The sequence below is a fragment of the Drosophila elegans genome, unplaced genomic scaffold (assembly GCF_018152505.1).
Source record: "Drosophila elegans isolate 14027-0461.03 unplaced genomic scaffold, ASM1815250v1 contig_183, whole genome shotgun sequence".
Classification (NCBI taxonomy): Eukaryota; Metazoa; Arthropoda; class Insecta; order Diptera; family Drosophilidae; genus Drosophila; species Drosophila elegans.
In genome coordinates, this window is record NW_024545550.1 from 9,057,197 (window position 1) to 9,075,161 (window position 17,965).

The 17,965-nt window shown below is 36.7% G+C and overlaps 3 protein-coding genes across 7 annotated transcripts in view; 1 reads left to right on the forward strand and 2 right to left on the reverse strand.

Moving 5' to 3' along the window:
- Window positions 1-17,965, reverse strand: part of LOC108144584 (G-protein coupled receptor dmsr-1) — a 37,366-nt gene that overhangs the window by 9,526 nt on the left and 9,875 nt on the right. For 3 of the 5 annotated variants that reach the window (XM_017269579.2, XM_017269581.2, XM_017269578.2), the window contains exon 2: window positions 13,334-13,420. The exons of the other annotated variants lie outside the window; for them this stretch is intronic. The gene's annotated coding sequence lies outside the window, so the exon portion shown is untranslated. The remainder of the gene's footprint in view (window positions 1-13,333; window positions 13,421-17,965) is intronic. 5 annotated transcript variants of the gene reach the window in all.
- LOC108144582 (zinc finger protein 777) lies at window positions 1,404-3,822 on the reverse strand. The gene is made up of 2 exons (XM_017269576.2): window positions 3,366-3,822; window positions 1,404-3,287 (listed from the first exon to the last, which is right to left on the reverse strand). Exons 1-2 carry the CDS (start codon window positions 3,531-3,533, stop codon window positions 1,614-1,616), a joined length of 1,842 nt encoding a protein of 613 aa, XP_017125065.1. The 5' UTR covers window positions 3,534-3,822; the 3' UTR covers window positions 1,404-1,613.
- Window positions 9,919-10,343, forward strand: LOC108144586. The gene is made up of 2 exons (XM_017269583.2): window positions 9,919-10,093; window positions 10,172-10,343. The coding sequence occupies exons 1-2, from the start codon at window positions 9,973-9,975 to the stop codon at window positions 10,261-10,263; spliced, it is 213 nt and encodes a 70-aa protein (XP_017125072.1). The 5' UTR covers window positions 9,919-9,972; the 3' UTR covers window positions 10,264-10,343.

Here is a 17,965-nt window from a genome sequence, read left to right on the forward strand (position 1 = left end):
AAATAAACATAGTCGAAAAACATCAGAATGTACCAGAAAAATATCTAAAGAATTTTAAGAATTATTCAGTTGTACTCTAAAAAAAACTAAGAGTATCTTAAACTTACTTTTAAACATGTCACAGCAATATTATATTAAAAAAATATATATAAATATTTAAAAAAAATCGATTGTTCCCGAAATAATGACCTTAAGAAAATTATAGAATACCATATGAAGTATCTAAAAAATCATTTGACCATAATATATAAAATCTAGACACGAGACTTTATAAGACTTTTGCCTTCGTAGATCGTGTATGTTAGTGTACTTAAAAAAATGTATTCTGAATATATTAATTTGCATTCTAAAAATTATACATTATTATTGGGCCTTATAAGACTCAGATTATGTTTGCCTGTGCCACACCACTGCAATGTATACAACTTATAAGCCTTTCTTCAAATATTCATATTGTCAAAAACTAAAAGTGTTTCAAATTTCGAATAGTCATAAATTTTTCATATAATTTTTCTGCATGTATGTAAGCTGCAGTTCTGTTGGCAACTTAAATGTGCTGGCAAATATAATCCCTGCAGTTATACACTCGTAGTTAGAACCCGCACGCGACATTATGACCATTAGCCAGCAAAATGATGGCCATGATTGGGGTGGACGCGTTCTAACAAAGCATTAAATGCCCTCATTTCGTAAGTCCCAACTTTGGCGACCACTTTAGGGGCTTTAATGGAAACCATTTTGGACGAGAATGCTGCATCAAATACAATAGTGCGCTTGCAGCCAGCGGAGAATTTATGTTAACATTTTATGAAGCATAGTTCGTTTAGACCCTTTATGGTTTGCGATGAACGATATAAAGTAGCTTCAGCTGTTGTAAAATGCATGATGCGGATGGCAAGTTCATTAAGTATTAATGAATTATCTAAGTTAAAGTGATAGCATAGACAACAATTGTCACTAAAATTGAAGTACGAACAATAATCCTAGTAAAATCCTTTTCAGTTTATGTTCTCTCGACTTAAGGCGATTAAGTAAATGCACAAAACGAATCAATTTAACAATATCTGCACAATTTAATATGTAGTTTCTCACTTGCGAAACCATTCGGGTTCAACAAGCTAACTAGTTTCACTTTGGAATGCACAACAGAAAATCAAAAAATTTGTAAATAAATATTTGTGGCATGAAATGTAATAATGAAATACAATTGAAATAATTTTAATTTAATATAAAAACGTAATGTATTTTAAATGTACAATTAAAAATGAAAAATACTTTGATATATATTTGCGGCTTGAAATATTAAAATGAAATTGTAATTAAAATTTTTTGGAAAAAAATGGACGGAGTTTGAAATACAATAGCGTATCTATCACACCCACATAAAATGAAAGTCGGTAATCTCAATTTGCCATAAATCGAACCTTTTATTTTATTGTTTGCTTACTTATTTCAGTTGGAGAAGTTTACAAGTAGCGTCAACTTGCACTTATTTTATTTTGTATTTATTACAAATGTGATTTATTTGCACTGATTTCTTTTTTCTACAGCTAGGGTAAACTTAAAATCGTTGATTATAACAGAAGTCCCCGCAGAGCCGCCGCACCTTGATCTTAGTCCGAGAAGCTATCGCTCCAGTAGGTGGTGGTGGGTGGGGCCACGGCCTTGAAAAGGTCCCTGCCCTCGCCGGGTCGACGTTTGCCCATGCTGCCGCTGTTGTTGCCCTGCGAGTGCGATTGGACGTGTACATGGCTGATGCGCTGCTCCTCCTTGATGCGCGGCTCCTGCTTGATGCGCACATGCTCCTCCTTGATGCGAACTGTCGACTCCTCTTTGTTGCGCTGACAGCCGGCGGCCTGATGGCGCTGCAATCGCTGTTGCGTGAGGAAGGTGCGCTGGCAGCGCTTACACTCGTAAATGAATCCATGCTCGTCGTGCCGCTGGGCCATGTGGTACTTCAACTCGGCCCGCAGGCGGAAGATCTTGGGGCACAGCTCGCAGCGGAAGTGGGCGCGCTCCTGTTCGTGCCGCTGCATGTGTGTCTTGTAGGCCCACTCCACCTTGAACTTCTTGCCGCAGATGGGACAGGCATGCTCTATCCTCTCGTGCGTCTTGCGGTGCAGCACATAGGACTGTTTGCGCGAAAAGGTCAAGTCGCATTTGGGGCACTCGAATGGACCCACGGCAGCACCCGGCGACGGCTGGTACTTCTTCTTCGGGGCGCTGGATGGCTCTTCATCGCTTTCGGGATTCCTCTTCAACGGCTTCTTCCGCGGACGTCCAGGACGACCGGGTTTCTTTTTCTCCTTCTTCTTCTCACTGACATCGGAGTCGGCCGAATCGCTGTCTGCACTCGTGGTGCCGCCCACATCGGACACCTTGAACTCATCGTCCATTTCATCTTCATCCTCGCTGGAATCGGTGACGGGCGCATCGATGACCACATAGCCGCGCGGTCTGCGCACCTTGTTCTTGCTCCTGGACAGGCGCTTGCGCAGCTCCTGGTCGGTGGTCTCCAGCTGCTTCCTCAGCTGTATGGCAATGGTGAGGCTGCCCATGCACTTGGTGCATATGAACTGCGGCATGAAGTCCTTGGGCAGAATCGAGACACTGGGACAGATGACCAGCAGCATGTCCGCGGGCGTGGCATCGATTTGCTTCTTGAACAGGTCGACTAGCTCCTCCTTGCTGGTGCAGACACGGCATTGGTTCTCATCCACGGGCTCCTCTTTCTTGCGCTCGCGGATGGGAGCTACTTCGCCCAGCTCGCCGGGCTCATCGCCGGTGATAAGTTCGCCCTCGGCATCGGTGGCGGTCTCGAATTCTTGATCAATTTCCTCTGTTTCTTCGGTGGGCTCGTCACCTTCCTCGTCTTCATCGATGGCTTCTTCACCATCTTCGTTGGGTTCTTCACCGTCTTCGATGGCTGATTCATCGTCTGGTCCTTTTTCTTTGTCCGGGCCAGCTTCTTCCCCATCTTTTTCAGATGTGGCATCTTCTTCAAGCTTGTCTGTGGCAACTTCTCCACCCGATGACGGGGCTTCCTTCTCTTGCTCAGCATCCTTTTCACCTTCCTCTCCAGATTTCTGCTTTAAATCTTCATTTTCATCTGTAGTATGGGGTAAATCTACCTTGTTGGCTGGTTCTGGAGCGGGGGATTCGGCCTTCTCCCCCTGCAAGTCATCTAATCCTTGAGTTTCCTTCTCCTGCGGCATCTCACCATCCAGATACTCCTCCTCGCCCATTTCCGCCTCCTGTTCCCGATCCGCAGCGGCGCCGGCATCGTCCTGAAATACGAAATTTAAAGAAATATGATATAAGTCCCTTGCTTTGAAGTTTTTTTTTAATTTTTAAGCCAGCCGCACCTCTAGGTAGTCTATAATCTGACCCACAGCTCCTGAGACGCCATCGTCGGCGGAATCCAGGGATTTGGCCAGCTCCTGGGGCTGTTGCTCGGGATTTTCAGCATTTTCGCGGAGATTTTCACGCTGCTCCCCATTCGTTTCCGCCGAGGGCGTTATGTCGGCTTCCATTGTAACTTTATGAATCTTGATTCCTTTCCAGAAACGCTTTTTTTTCGAAGAGGCGGGGGCGACTTCTTTTTTTTGGCGGGGCACCGGCAACTTTTTGTGTTCAGCACTTTTCCCTTCGAATTTCTTGGCGCGCACTTGTTTTTCGGGAAGTTTTCGACTTCCTCGTCACTAATTCACATTCCTGGCACTTTTCTATTTGGTTTTTCGAGCAGAAAATGCAATTTGAGTTGCAATTTTTCACAGCGTTACATTTTTTTACTTGCAGCCATATTGGATAAGTATAGGTACACAGCTGTTTGTCATCGACTATCGATAGTAGTGCGCATGCCCGCTGGCAATCGATAACAAGCACAGGGCTGCATGCAGGGCGCGCAAATTTGAAATGTAAGGCAAGGGGATGATTTAAAAAAGTGACCAAACAAAAGGTGCTAGATTTCCAGAAAACTGCAATAAATCATGAAACTATAATAAAGGTCAAAATAACCCATCATTTTAAGTATTACCCTTATTTCCGTTAACTTAAAGAGCCTTCTACGCGCGTGTTTTTTAAAAAAAAGTGGGTTAAACAAAAGGCCTTCTCATATGAAACCCCCCAACGTAACCATCTGCTTGAAACAAAAAGCATGTCGTCTTGACTTTTCAACACGGCGAAATAAAAATTACGTGATTTGCATAATATTTCCGCCCGCTGTTGTGCGCATTAATTTGAGAAATGCTTCTTTTCTTACATCTGAGGCATCAACCATTCAACACTTTGTGTTTTCCTTTTCCCGCACTTTTCCCAAGCACTTAGTTCGGCTTTTACAATGCTTTCAAATTTTCACCATCCAGTCACCAAATGCTGAGCAGAGAATTGTGCGGAATGGTAAATATTTCCATTATAATCAATTCCCACTGCAAGAGCGGCAGCCACTTTGTTGGTGTTTGTCTTCAAATAAGCAAACACATTTCAATAAAGTGCCACCCCCATATTTTCCAACCCACCAAAAATCTGGGATGACACGCACTTGATATTTATTTCAATTATGTGCTGCGGCCACCAAGAAATATGTCCGCGCTAATGCGCCCGATTTTCCGGATGTCACTTTCCGCAAGCTTCAGAAAGTGGCGACAGGTCCTTTCAATGCACTGTCAAAAAAAAAAAACCAACCTTAGTTAAGAATGTTTTTTTTTTCAGGACATCACTTTTAAAAGAATATAAAAGTATGCTACATATATATTTTATATGAAACCTTAAATTCAAAGGACAAAGCTTAGCTTTTCACAGCTTACTTTTAGACAACTTAAAAATAAAAAAAAAACCAATAGATAAATATAAGGCATTTCTTATTAATTGAAAAAGCTACTCGTTGGAAAAACTTTTCATTTAAAATAATTTGCCTTTTTATAATGTGATTCAATATTTTGACAAAAGTTATTTTAATCCTAATATATGAAAATGATATTTCCAACATGTACAAAATATTGTTTGATGAACAATATTTCCTATCGATATTTGAACCTAGAAAATTCTCTGTTTAAATTGATTTTTCGCATCACAATATCATTTTTTTTTGCGGATGTGTTTTGTTGTTGGTGCTGTCTGTCTGGGGCCTTATTTCTGTTGCTCTTCTGCATGATTTACGTCAACAATTATCGCAGCAAGACGTGCTCGCGAACATACTTGACATTAACATCGTTTTCCCGCCAAAGGTCTTACCTTCTCCTCCTTAGGCCTTCAACTTGTCTCGGACCAAATCGCTTATGACACCAGATTGCAGCGACAGAGGACCGAGGAACCCAAGCAAAAAGATAAATATAGCGGCTAGGCGTCTGTGGCAGTGATAAAAAAGCACGGCCATGTCAACCGGCACATACTACATACAACATACACAGCACACAATACACGGGCACAATTCAAATCCCGTCGGCGTCACTCTGTGATTAATTATGCATGATTGTCGCATCCCAAAGACAAACAGAAAGCATATGGTCCATGGGGAAGGATATTAAGCCTCCTGCGAACGTCTCTTTCTCTCACATACGAAGGAAGACACACAATTTTGTACATTTAAAGCTGTGGCCCACGGAAAAAACGCACACTAAGACGACTTTTAAATAAGCATATTTAATCGAAAGTAACAGGGCATTTATAAGTGAAAAATGATAAAACAGAAGATTTCGTCACTTTAAGTTTGAAATTTTTTAAAGGTGCGGCTTTAACATTTATAATCATTTTTATTTATAAATAATATATGCATAAAATATAAATATTTCGAGATGGTTGGTTCAAGATTGCAAGCTAAACTGACGAAATTACTGCAATTGAGTTGATTTTTCCATGAATGACATTTCCAAAGTCGGTGCTTTTAAATTTTGTATAAAATTACTATAAGAGTTATTCTTTCTGAAACTCTTAAAATGTTTTCTTTTTTTCATCAGGTTGTTACACCTCTTATATATGGCTTCAAAATTATTTAAATTATATCCATTTGACAAAAGCAAAGATATAGCGATGCTACATTCTTGTTAGGTTCATTTATAACTTTAGTTTGCGGCGCATTTTTGGCATTTTTTTTTTGTGACTTTTTTTTAAGTTACTTAAAATGAAAATATATAAAGGATATAAAAATTAAGTTGCACAACATTATTTAAATTTAAATAACAACAAATAAAGTGCAAAGACGATAAAAAGTCAAAATAAAGATATGTTTAGGTAAGCAAATTTCATAAAAATATGATAACGATTCCATTTTATCTTAGCTTTGGAACTTTAAGGATTGGTAGAACATTGACCTTCATTTCTCCTTTCCTATGAGCGTATAAATATTTAATACCCAGTAATTACAAGAGTTTTTACAGCCATCAAATGTCATTTTAGATGCTCAAGACCATACGATTATTTGTACTCACTGAAATGAGCAGTCAACTTGAAAATTTGATTGGATGATTTTCTTACGTCACAAAATAAAACGTCGGCTGTAAAATTTTTGAATATAATCTTTTCGCAAAATATCAATAGGGAACGTTTGACTTTTTCTCCCTGAATTGTTTTATATATTTCGCAATTGCAAATATGTGAATTGGTTAAATTTATTAAATCTTTGATTACGGTACACAATCTTTGTTACTTACTTATGCCCAAATGCAATATACCCATTTACTTCATGAGTACAGGATATAATAGGGCCAAAGTAATTCGCTCAAGATGTCGCGTGAGCATTGTTGTCTATGGCAACTGGAGTTCAGTCAAGTAATAAAAGTTCGCCCACAGCAAACCTAAGATAATCATAGCAGACCTTAAATTTTTAATTAAGAAGCTAAGTTCTTAACATTTTTTTTTATGTTGAGATTTTAATTATGCATGCCATCTGAGTAAAACAGTACAATTCTAACTTTAAATAACTTTGCAGTCACTTAAATGTGTGCAAAACACCCATTTGTGCGTAACTACATAGAGTTATATGATGATTAAATTACATAAACACTATTTGTGCCACTTAATTATACCCAACTGTGCAGTCCAATTAAAATAAGCATAACCAACAGATGGAAACCATCTCCGCAATGAAATCAGGAGTGTAAAGGTACAAGCGTAAAGATTAGACTTGGCTTTGACTTAATTTGCATTTTCAACCATCAGCTAATTAAATGGCCTTGTTGAAGACCTGGTCTCCTTTGTTTCGTTTCTGGCAACCTTAAGAGACTAGCACAACGTTTCAGCTTATAACGTGGTCAATTTCCATGATTTTTCTCAAAGAAATCTCATACATGTTTAATAGGATCAGTACATAATTCAGCTTAAGTACGTCGTTGGATTATCTAAAAGTTATTCATTTAAAGTTGGACCAAGTCAAGTGTTAATATAAGTGGAACTTATAACCTAATTGCTTGGCCTGTGTCCATGGAATCGCAAATAACATTTCGCTAGGTTGCCATGAAGCTCTTTAACTTCATGTTAGTTGGCCAACTTTTCGGCAGAAGCTTACAACCTGCCAACAAAACGAACTTTCCAATAATGGGATTTGCGTCTGGCAGCTAAGAGCATCGGATCCATCATTTTAGCACGTCTCTGACATGATGAGAAATCTAATTTACAAACTCAAATCGACACGTGTATGAGCACTGAAAATGCTTTAAATATTCTATGATTGACTTGTTGTGTTCTGTGTTCCAGTGACTTATTCTCCTTCCTTGAAATCCGAGATAAATGGCAAAATTCCAATTAAACTGCATCGCTGACTTTGCTGCAAATGCATTGACAAATGAGTCGATTTATCAACATCAAGGAGTGCTATACTTGTACCTAATAAAATCTAACACACTTTCTTGGCAGCTCCCACTTGTAAATGAAAAAACAAGCCATATTAATTACGCATTACTGAGATCCTTAATTATCTACTAGCTACCATTTATCTTTATGCAGAACGTGTAACAGTTTGACATTTTCAGTTATATAAGGCTATCATCTTTTGCTTTTTGTGACTCCTATTGCCTGCTAATGGTTTCTGTAATTAATGAAACATTTATCAAATTACCAATCCGTTGGCATATTAAGCATACGCAGCGTGTGTCTGACTAAAACGAAAACAAACATTGTTGAAATTTAAACGGGAGAGTAAATATCTCGTGAGAGAAAAAAGAGGAAAGTACTAATTTATGAACATATAATTTAAAAAGCCCTGGGGTAATATGTTTACGCCTAGCTCTTATTTAGCTATTTTGCCTCGTTTTTCTCGGGACTTGAATACACAAAGCCATAATATATATCCATGAATAGAAGGTGCCGTATGGGAGGCCGATTTGCGCACGACCCAAATTGAACGGCTGAATATGCAGATAAAAGTACACAAATACAAATTATGAATAGGGCTAAGTAGAGGGCTCAGTGTTATTAACATAAACCCACTCGTTCGCACTCGTTCGATGCCATAGATCACAATTATTTGCCGGTCCGACAGGCCCAATAAACGTAGTGATAAGAGGCTTTACGGGTGCCTCATTAGCCGCCACCCATCCGATGAAAAGGTTTTTCCCGTAAACAATTGCCATGTGTCAAAAGGAGCCTCCCCCTATTTATTTGTATTTTTTATCCGGGATTCCTTTCTCCAGGCAAACACGAAGTTATCAGAATATATTTACCCTTGTGACAATCTTGTCAATACTGAGCACGTGTGTGCATAAGCATTACACGTATTTTTTGGCCATACACGTCTTAAACTGATTACTAAAGACGGCCACAAAAAAAAGCGCCTCCCTCTGTCAAATTCCAATTCCAATCAATTTTGATATATACTTATACATGGCAAAATGTTTTAAGAAGTTAAGAAAATTGCCTACAATTTTGCGGCACATTTTTCTTAATTTGCCGCCATGCTAAGATGAAATTCCCAAGTTGACGTAATTTATGAAACGAAGAATATACCACAAATTTTACTTTCCTTTGGCCCCCGTCCAAGCGGCAAATTAGTCGAACCGGTTTGTTTATAAATCACCATCAAACAACAAACAACAAATGGCGACAAATAACCAGACGATTCTCTTACTTGCCCCTTTCATGTGGCCGACATATTTTCAGGTAGTTGGAAATGCCCAAACCGTCTATAGAATAACCCAAAAAAGAAGAAGAAAGCAAAACAAAACATAAACAGAGATTTTTTAGCTCAATTCGTACAATGAACTGTCGTATGCAAAATATTTGTGTTAAGTCTAATTTATTCAGAAGGAAGATACACAATTTAAATTCATTTAACTGTTGATGTCAACTTTTTGATTCCCTTCCTCTAGAAAATAGGAACACAAATGAAAAATGCTGATGTATTGTATTATGCGGAATATTAATGCTACACACTAATTGCACAAATCACAAAGGCGTTAAAACCGTATTTTTACCAGGAATTTAAGATAATTTTTATTGTGACATAAAAAATGTATCGGAATTCATATCACATTTAAAACCGAGAAAAAATGAATCATTTAAAATTTTCAGGTGTTTTTCTTTATTTGCAAAAATATATATAAATAATACTCTTCACATTTTTCGTTGTGCAAAATGAGAAATACAACCTTTACCGAAACTATTAATATTCAAAAAGATTATATATTCGCATTAGTTTTTTTGAAAATTATTCTGCATTGTTATGCTTTCCTTCGAGGTGTTTAAAATTCTCGCCCCAAATCGTTTGTTCTTTTGCGAAACTTGTTTTCCGGCTTCAGGTGCGGATATTCCCCGGATTAAAAATATCTGTAGAAATTGGACGGCCACAAAAACCAAAACAAGATAGCAAATTTCTAAACAGCTGCTCCAGAACGAGATGCTCATGCCACTACGGTCTTCTCTTTTTTATCGCGATGCTGGCTTTCATTCATCCCGGTTTTTTCGAGTATAAATAGCTGCGGTCGCAGCAGATTTAATTAGACGCCAAGCAAACCTCCAGAATATCAAAACCAAAGCCGCAGAATGTCGAAAGTCCTCGCCGCCGTTTTCGCTTTCATAGCCATCTGGCTCGTCCTTGGCAACGCTGCCCCCGCCCCGCCCACTCAGCTGCTGGATGCCCAGACCGCCATCCAAAAGATAATCGGTGAGTTGGGTAACAAATAGTTCAGAGGAACTGTCATCAGATCGACCTCTACTTCGTTTTATTTATTATGTTTTTCAGCTGCTTACAACCGCATTCCAGGACCTTCGGTTGTCCACCCGTGGGAGGTGGCCCATGTGATTGACCCCAACACCTTTGTGGCCCACTTCTAAAATACCAACTCTGCTACCTAAACATACCTGACTACCTTTAACAAATGGCTAAATAAATTCTTATGAAATTTTACGTTAAACCAGTACAAATAACTTTTCACTAGCAGCCGATTTCAGATATTCATTTGTGGACTAACTAAAAGTTTGAATATACCAAAGGTTGCTCTGCAACCCAATTCGACATGAAACACATGATAATTGCAAAGCAGAGTCTCATATTTACCAAAAAATTAATTGATGCTGAGAATTGCGCTGATATTTGTGGGTTAATGTAAAGAGCTCAAAAGCATTTCTATAAGGCATTGAAAAAATGTTGTAAGCTACCAATGCACAAATTAGGTTTAAAAATATTGTTTTAGCTTTCAAGATGCACTTTATATTGGAATACATATATTTTCAGTATCTACTTATTTTTTAAAATACAAATATAACACTATGTTTTTATCAATATTTTTGAAAATATTATAAATGTTGATATAAAAAAATACTCCATGAAAATATAAATAAATAATAAATAAATAAAGCTTAAACAAATTTGATGGCACCAAAAATGTTGGTGAACTTGAAAAGTATGTAAAAAATTACAGTTTAGCCGGAAGCGATTGGGAAATTGGATTAGATTTAACCATTACTTACTGAAGTTGTAGCATTTGTTCACCAAAAAGTGGAATCTACTTATAACAAACAAAATTGATGCAAAGCAAAGCGTTACAAATTTCGGTCCAGAACATTGTTTTAATTGTTATATTTTGGTTATAAATTTGGATTGCACAGTTATCGTTTATATTCCAAGGCAAACTGTTTTGTGAGAGCTCTTTTGCTTTGATGAGTTTCGTGGCCGGAAGAGGATTTCCGCTTTGGGGAAGTGCACAAAACTTTGCCACATTTTGGTGGCAGCAGATGCAGAGCTCAACTAAAGTTGAGTTACCCAGTAAACTCAAGTAAACTTTATTCAGCCCTGTGACTTATCGCTGTACCAGAAGTTTTCTGGTCATTCGCCTTTTCCCCGCAATTCGCTTCAAGGACAATTTGATAATAAGTGGATTACCAAGTCATATGCTTATGCCAAAGTAATCTTCCCTAAAGGAATCTCATTCTGCTGCACAAGATGCTCAAGTGTTTGGCTAGCTCTTGAGTCTGGGAAAAAGCGACTGTTCGTGGCCGGAACACTTGAGAGATGCAATATTGTTATCTCGCGATACGACCGACATTGAGCCATGGGCTTAAAGCCTCGATGCCAATGTCAATGCCAAAGTTAAAGCTCCGCCGATATTACATATTTGCAAAGCCCCACCATAAATGCAGTTTAGATAAGTGCACGGGGAAAATGCAAATAGTCCGCCTCGCACAAAACACTCAAAAGCTAGCCAAGTGAAATGAATTGCCGAGTCGGCCATAAAAACGTGTGCATATGGTTGCATATACGTGTATACCGACCTATACGCTCCCGTATTTCTTTTTATGACACACACATGTACCGTGAGCCCCAGAAACATTTATTATGGACAGAAGCAGAATATTTGGATAGTAAATTGGTCACAACTTGTGCCTTAGGAACTATACCTAAATTAAACGTACTCGAACCAGGAAATAAATTGTGTCACCAGATGCTCTAACACTTAAATTTTACAAATTGATTTACTTAAAAATTGGGAGCAAAAATATAATTTTTTCTAGGACATTTCTGAAGACGTGACAAGTGTAGATAAGTGAAGATAATGTACTTGTTGGTATCATCCAATTATTCAATATTTGGTATATGTCCAATAAAGCAGAAACTTACACAATTCTTTGTGTTCTGTGAAGTTTTAGTTCAGAATACACGAGAACCCACGCAAGTTTTTTTATTTAAATGAAAAACTAAAATAAAAAATCAAGAGCCTTCATAAATTTCGCACCGTTTTCGTCATTTTTAAAACAAACAAAAAATGACCATGAAAGTAATTTTTTCGTTTGTTACCCCTAATTAAATAAAAAATAAGGGACACTGATTATTATATATATTATTATATATGCTATCTTTGAAACTTATGTTTATGCCAAACAAATTGCCTTTTTTACCATAGTCCGCTGGATATTAAAAGCTTTTTTTCCAACTGTTTTGTTTTTCTCTGTGTTTCTCAATATGAAAATTATTTTTAAATACAAACAAGCCAAATAAAACGAAACCACGTTCAATGCTGGAAATCAAATATCTTTCCTTAATAAATTCTGTGAAAGCAAAAATATTTTCATATTATATTTTTGTTGCGGGAACACTATTTCTGTTGTTATAAAGTTTCTCGTTCTGGTTATGTTAAAAAATCCTTTTTTTACAAAAATCTTTTTATTCAACCAATTTTACAATTAAAAAGAGGTCTGCAGAAATAAAATGTATTTTTTGGTCGTTTGAAAAAATATGTTATCAATAGGATTATTATTTCTCCGCTTGACCAATTTCGCTATCAAATTGGTAAATTTTTTGTTTTATGTTGAAGGCGATGTTTAAAATATTTTACTGTTAATGGTATTTTGGTCTGCATTATGGTATAAGTTTGGTACACACATTTATTTCACAAACATATGTATACTCCGGAGTTTGCAATATCCATTTAACGTTCTCCATTCTCCCAAACGACAGCTGTATTTACTTTTCAGCTAATTGTTCCCTAATTGGTGCATAGTAAGTAGTTCCGCTTTGGCAAGTTTATTGGCAAGCCCTATTAATTAATTAGTTTACGTGGTCGGCGACGGCTTAGTTATATGTCCATGACAATGGCATTTTACGAGCCTTTTTTACGACTGGCTCAGAGCCAGCATCTTGCCCAGCTGAACAGCTAAACAGCTAAACAGCTGGCAAAACAAAGTTTATCTCGATCAGGAATTCCCAGTGGAATGCAGAAAACTGGGTGGCAAACTTGAAGAAGACCAGCCCAATCAATTTCGAGACAGAGAAAGATTTCTCGCATGCGCCGCTCGCATAAATTTGTTAACCGCCTATAAACTACATCGATTCTATTCGGTTCGCTTCGATTTGCATTGCAAATTAGGGCCCCCCTTTGCAAAACCAATATAAATAGACGCGACTTACCTGCCATCATCTTAGCGACTTCTAATCTCGCCCACCATCTAGCCGAACGGCTTTAATTATGCAAATAAATGGCGCCACAAGAACGTGCTAAAAAATAGAAGCAGACAGATAAAACAACAACATTTTTTTTTGGAAATCTGATAAATATCAATTTCAGACAACAAGTTAATAAACGTAAGTGAGGGTCACTTTAAAAAGCTGATTCGACTTTAAAATACCCATAAAATAACTTTAAACTCTGTGTGTTAGGAAAATTAAGAAATTGGTAGAACGATATTAATACTTGTAGTAATTTGACTTAGTTAAAAAACAATAGAGGCTCCTTTTTACCTCACCTTGTTAAAGATATTTATTCATCTATGCTATAATATGCTATGTAAGGTTAAAAAATATTTTTATTATTGAATTATTGCTGACGACAATTGGGCATAAAAAAACGGAATTTAATAGTAACTTGAAAATAATTTAAATGTTTATATTTACATGTTTCTAAAACCAGATTTATATAACTTTTTCAAAATAAATGGAAATACTTTCTATTACAAATTGTAAAACTTAAATGACTATTGGTGTGTTTAGCATAACCAATATGCCCTATTGATTTTTGAGTAGAGGGTTCAATTGCTAAAATTCCCGCCATATGGTGAGGATATCAATTACCATCAGACATTAACCATTAGCCATCAGTCAATGACTGCGTTTACTTTTCTAACAGGTTTGTCGGAGTATAGTATACACATAGGCATTACATTAGCTTTATTGATTGGTGGACAACAAATTTAAACAACAGAGAACAATTAATTCAATGAGTTTATTGTGTTATTAGAAGGTAAACCTTTTATGTGCGTAGTTATTTGCATTTTGCATGTTATGTAATTAAAATTAAGTAATCAGGTTTAGGGAGGATATTTTGCGGGACTCGTTAAAAAACACCTTTGTTATACAACAATTAAAAAGCCAATATATTAGCATTAAAATTATAACAATAGGATAAATATAAAACGGTCACCTATTATTATCAATCACGATAATTAGTTATATTTTTGTAGAAATTAAAAATAATCCGTGAAGTGTCCAATGGTGTGTGCTAGTATTTTTATTATCAGGAATAATTTAAATCCACACACGAATTTACGAAATATCACACCCAATACTAATACTAGCACATATGGTATATATTAAACTTGTAATTACAACCAATTAATACAGAGACGAGCTGCCCCAAAATGTATGCTAAAAAAAGCAGCTAACATAAAATCCTTTCGCATCATCAAACGCAGTTTAATCATCCCCCACATATAATATGCAAAGTGCCAGTAAATGCTTTTTTGGAGTTTAGCAGGTGGTTTGGTTTACATTTATCGGTTTAACTGAATTTACCCCAAACTTTTCGCTCATCTTGGATAATGGAAAAGTTGAGGAAAAACTCTTGAGGTAAGCAGATTGCCTGCCATGTGCGAATATATGGTATATATCGATGGGCATAATGATCCCCAAAGGGGGCGATGTGAAAAGATGCGTGAGCTGTGGACACGCGACATTAACCTCGATGATGTGATGGGTGACAGTTTTTCCGGCATTTGAAGCTTTTCTCAAGCAAAATGTGCCTGCGTGGGCTTAGCCATCAAAATTGATGGCTCACGGAGCCCACTAACTTATAACCATAAACGAAATAGGGGACAAGATGCCTGCTCGACGACAATGGAGCCTTTGTTCCACAGCCCACCGACCGTAAAGGACCGGCCAATAAAGAAGAAATCAAATAACAATCATTACAATTACACCAAGGACATGTTCTGAGCAAGTAGGCACAACTGAACTGCGCTGAACCCATCCGAGATTATTAGCATAATGCAAGTTTCAATTCAGATGGAAATCAAACAACCGGCAACTGTCGCCAGGGCAAAAAACTGTAAGTGAATTTTCGTTTAATTCCATATGCATGATATATTGGGTTGGATGACTTGGCTGTCGGCTTTAATTTAGAAGTCCTTGTTGGTAAGCTACATTTACATTTTTTATTATTTTCAATGACTTGCTTGAATGTCAACATCAACTTAATTTTATTATAACACATACATAGTTGATACGAAGAAGGCTGGCAAAAAATTGTATTTTTAGTTTCTAGACTTTTTAGCACAGCAACAAGGCCTTTAAGAACTTTTCACTTGTGATTTTTCCTATATTTAAATATTTTGTCCATTTTCTTTCGCATGGTTACATTACACTCCTGGGCCAAATTGCAGGACTTGCCTTTTCGCTGCAATAAACAGAACATAGTTTGATGGTAAAAGTTACAGTTACAAAGTTAATTAAATGTTGGTAATGTAAATAGTTTACTACAGAAATTCCGTAACTTTTTTAATCAACACTTATATTAATATTTAAATATTTTACAGTTCTTTCAAAGGTATTTATTGGTTTTTCAAATTGAAAAAAATGTCTACACCTCGAACAATTTCCAGTTGTAAGGAATCCGCACACACTCGAAACGATGAATAATTTGCAAACCTTGCCTGTTAAATTAAATTCTTTGCTTTCGTTTGAAGTATAAGTGCCATGCCTTGCGGTTAAAGGCAAATCCCACTGACACTGCCTAGGAAAAGGTGGTTTATTTATTACGTTTTTTCCATTTTTTTTGCCTTTATTCCATTTGTATTTCTAGCACAAAGGCAGACACGATATAGTCAATCGTAAATCAAAAGTGCGCCCCCTTTATGGGATGCCGCTAAAACAGCGTGTTGCGACATCCTGGCGACACCTGTCAAAGAGCGTGTTCGTCCATGCTGGACACCAATTAATCATGCAGGTATATATATAAACTGCATTTGCCGGGTAGAAAAATACTACAGGGAGTGTCCAATCGAATTAACTGAAATTTTTCACAAGGGTGTGTTCACTTTACATAATCTATTTGACAGCAATCAGGAAAATAGCTTTGCAGGTCACTCAAGAGCAGATTGGATTACTTGCGTAACCCGAGATTCGATGTTTCGCAGAAATCTATGCGGTTAACAGTTTACACAGAAAGCATTTATAACACTGCCCACTCGCTGGCGAAAGCAGTTTCAGGAAAAATAAAACAGATAAATCAGATACGCCCATAACTCGGTCGACTCCCGGGATTTGACGGTTTTTTTTTTTCTTTTGTTCTGGCAAGTGACAGCCAAGTTATGATTGTGCACAATTCAGATTTATGCTTGATTATATAAGCTTCCTGGCATTTTTGCCGGTCCTCTTGGCTCTTTGCTTATTCCCAACTGAAACTTCTTTGTGTTCGGCTACAGACATTTCGCGAAGCGTAATTTAAATTGTTTTGCTTCGCTCAGAGCGAAAGTTTCATCTGAAAGTAGTTTATTCTTTCAAACCGATAATTTAAGTGGTTGATTAAATACATTTCATTGGTGTTTACACCTTGGCAGCTTTGCAATTGTTGAGTAAAGTTTTAAGACCAAAGAAATCTGTATTCTCTGTGAGCTATAGCATTTTTTCGTAAATTGTCATGGGATTTATTGACTAAATCTCCAATAAAAGATTTTATTTAAACAAGTATCGACTGACTACGCTGATAAACAAGTGGATTAGTAAGAATAAAAATAATAAAATAAATATTGATATTAAATGTGAAATTATTCCTACATGATTTAAGAGAATTTTTTTGAGTTAAATAATTTTTCAATCACATTTAAATCGCTTCCAAAAATAAAACAATTTTTTAATATTTGTATATTGAAAATGATTTAAAATAAAATATTTATATTGAATATACAATTTTTGGATTTACTACGTTTTTTTACCAGATACTTACATTTTTTTACAATTAATAAAAAAACAAACCTTGTACCTAGTCGGCAATTAAATTCAGCGGAAAAATGTTTGGCGTGCTTAGCCTGTATTTTTTTCTGAAAACGGATTAAAACTCCAAGTTTAATCCAATTTTAAAGTATGGCGTATATCAAAAATGTTTCTTCGCTATTTAAACGTTTAAATCAAACGCAACATTTTTCAGTATCTAATACGGAAAGACTTAATAAACAAATAAAATCAACAGAACCAACATCGGATGGTTTTTTACAGATTAAAAAATAAGCAAATATTAAAAATGAAAAGGTAAATTTGTTTACATATTACGTACCATTTTAACGTAAAGTCTATAATAAATTTGTGTTTTGCTTTTCCAGCTCAAGATTATTTTTTACTGAATAAACAACCAAAGATTTTTGAAAGGAGATTTCGCCTTTTGAAGTTATAATCGATTACGTTGCAAGTAATCCGTCAAGTTACAACAAAGCCAAAAAATGCGTAAAGTCATGATCAAATTAAAGGTGTTTTCAAGGAGACGCAATAAATAACAAGGCTGTATAAAAGCCCAACTCCATGGATTAACAATTGCGTGTTAGACAAGCCGGGGTGGCATTTGCCTCTTTGTTAAGCCAACCTTTTGCCAATTCATCCAGCTCCCCGTCTTTTATTGCGCGAAAGCTAATGCCAAATTAAAGCCTGAATAGGGTTACATGTTAGTTGGCTGCCTTTGTCATGTCCTAAGCGATTTTCTGGGAAATGCAGCGTGTCAAGTGGAAATTGCTGGAAAAACTCATTAAACTTAATCAGCTGCACTGGCTGGCTGCTTTG

What these genes read in the sequence shown, in the direction of transcription:
- LOC108144586 (XM_017269583.2), top strand. Translation starts at nt 9,973, where the DNA reads ATGTCGAAAGTCCTCGCCGCCGTTTTCGCTTTCATAGCCATCTGGCTC. An exon ending in CGCCATCCAAAAGATAATCG is followed by an intron (nt 10,094 to 10,171) that starts GTGAGTTGGGTA and finishes TATGTTTTTCAG; the next exon opens with CTGCTTACAACCGCATTCCA.
- LOC108144582 (XM_017269576.2), bottom strand. Translation starts at nt 3,533, where the DNA reads ATGGAAGCCGACATAACGCCCTCGGCGGAAACGAATGGGGAGCAGCGT. An exon ending in AGATTATAGACTACCTAGAG is followed by an intron (nt 3,288 to 3,365) that starts GTGCGGCTGGCT and finishes TTCGTATTTCAG; the next exon opens with GACGATGCCGGCGCCGCTGC.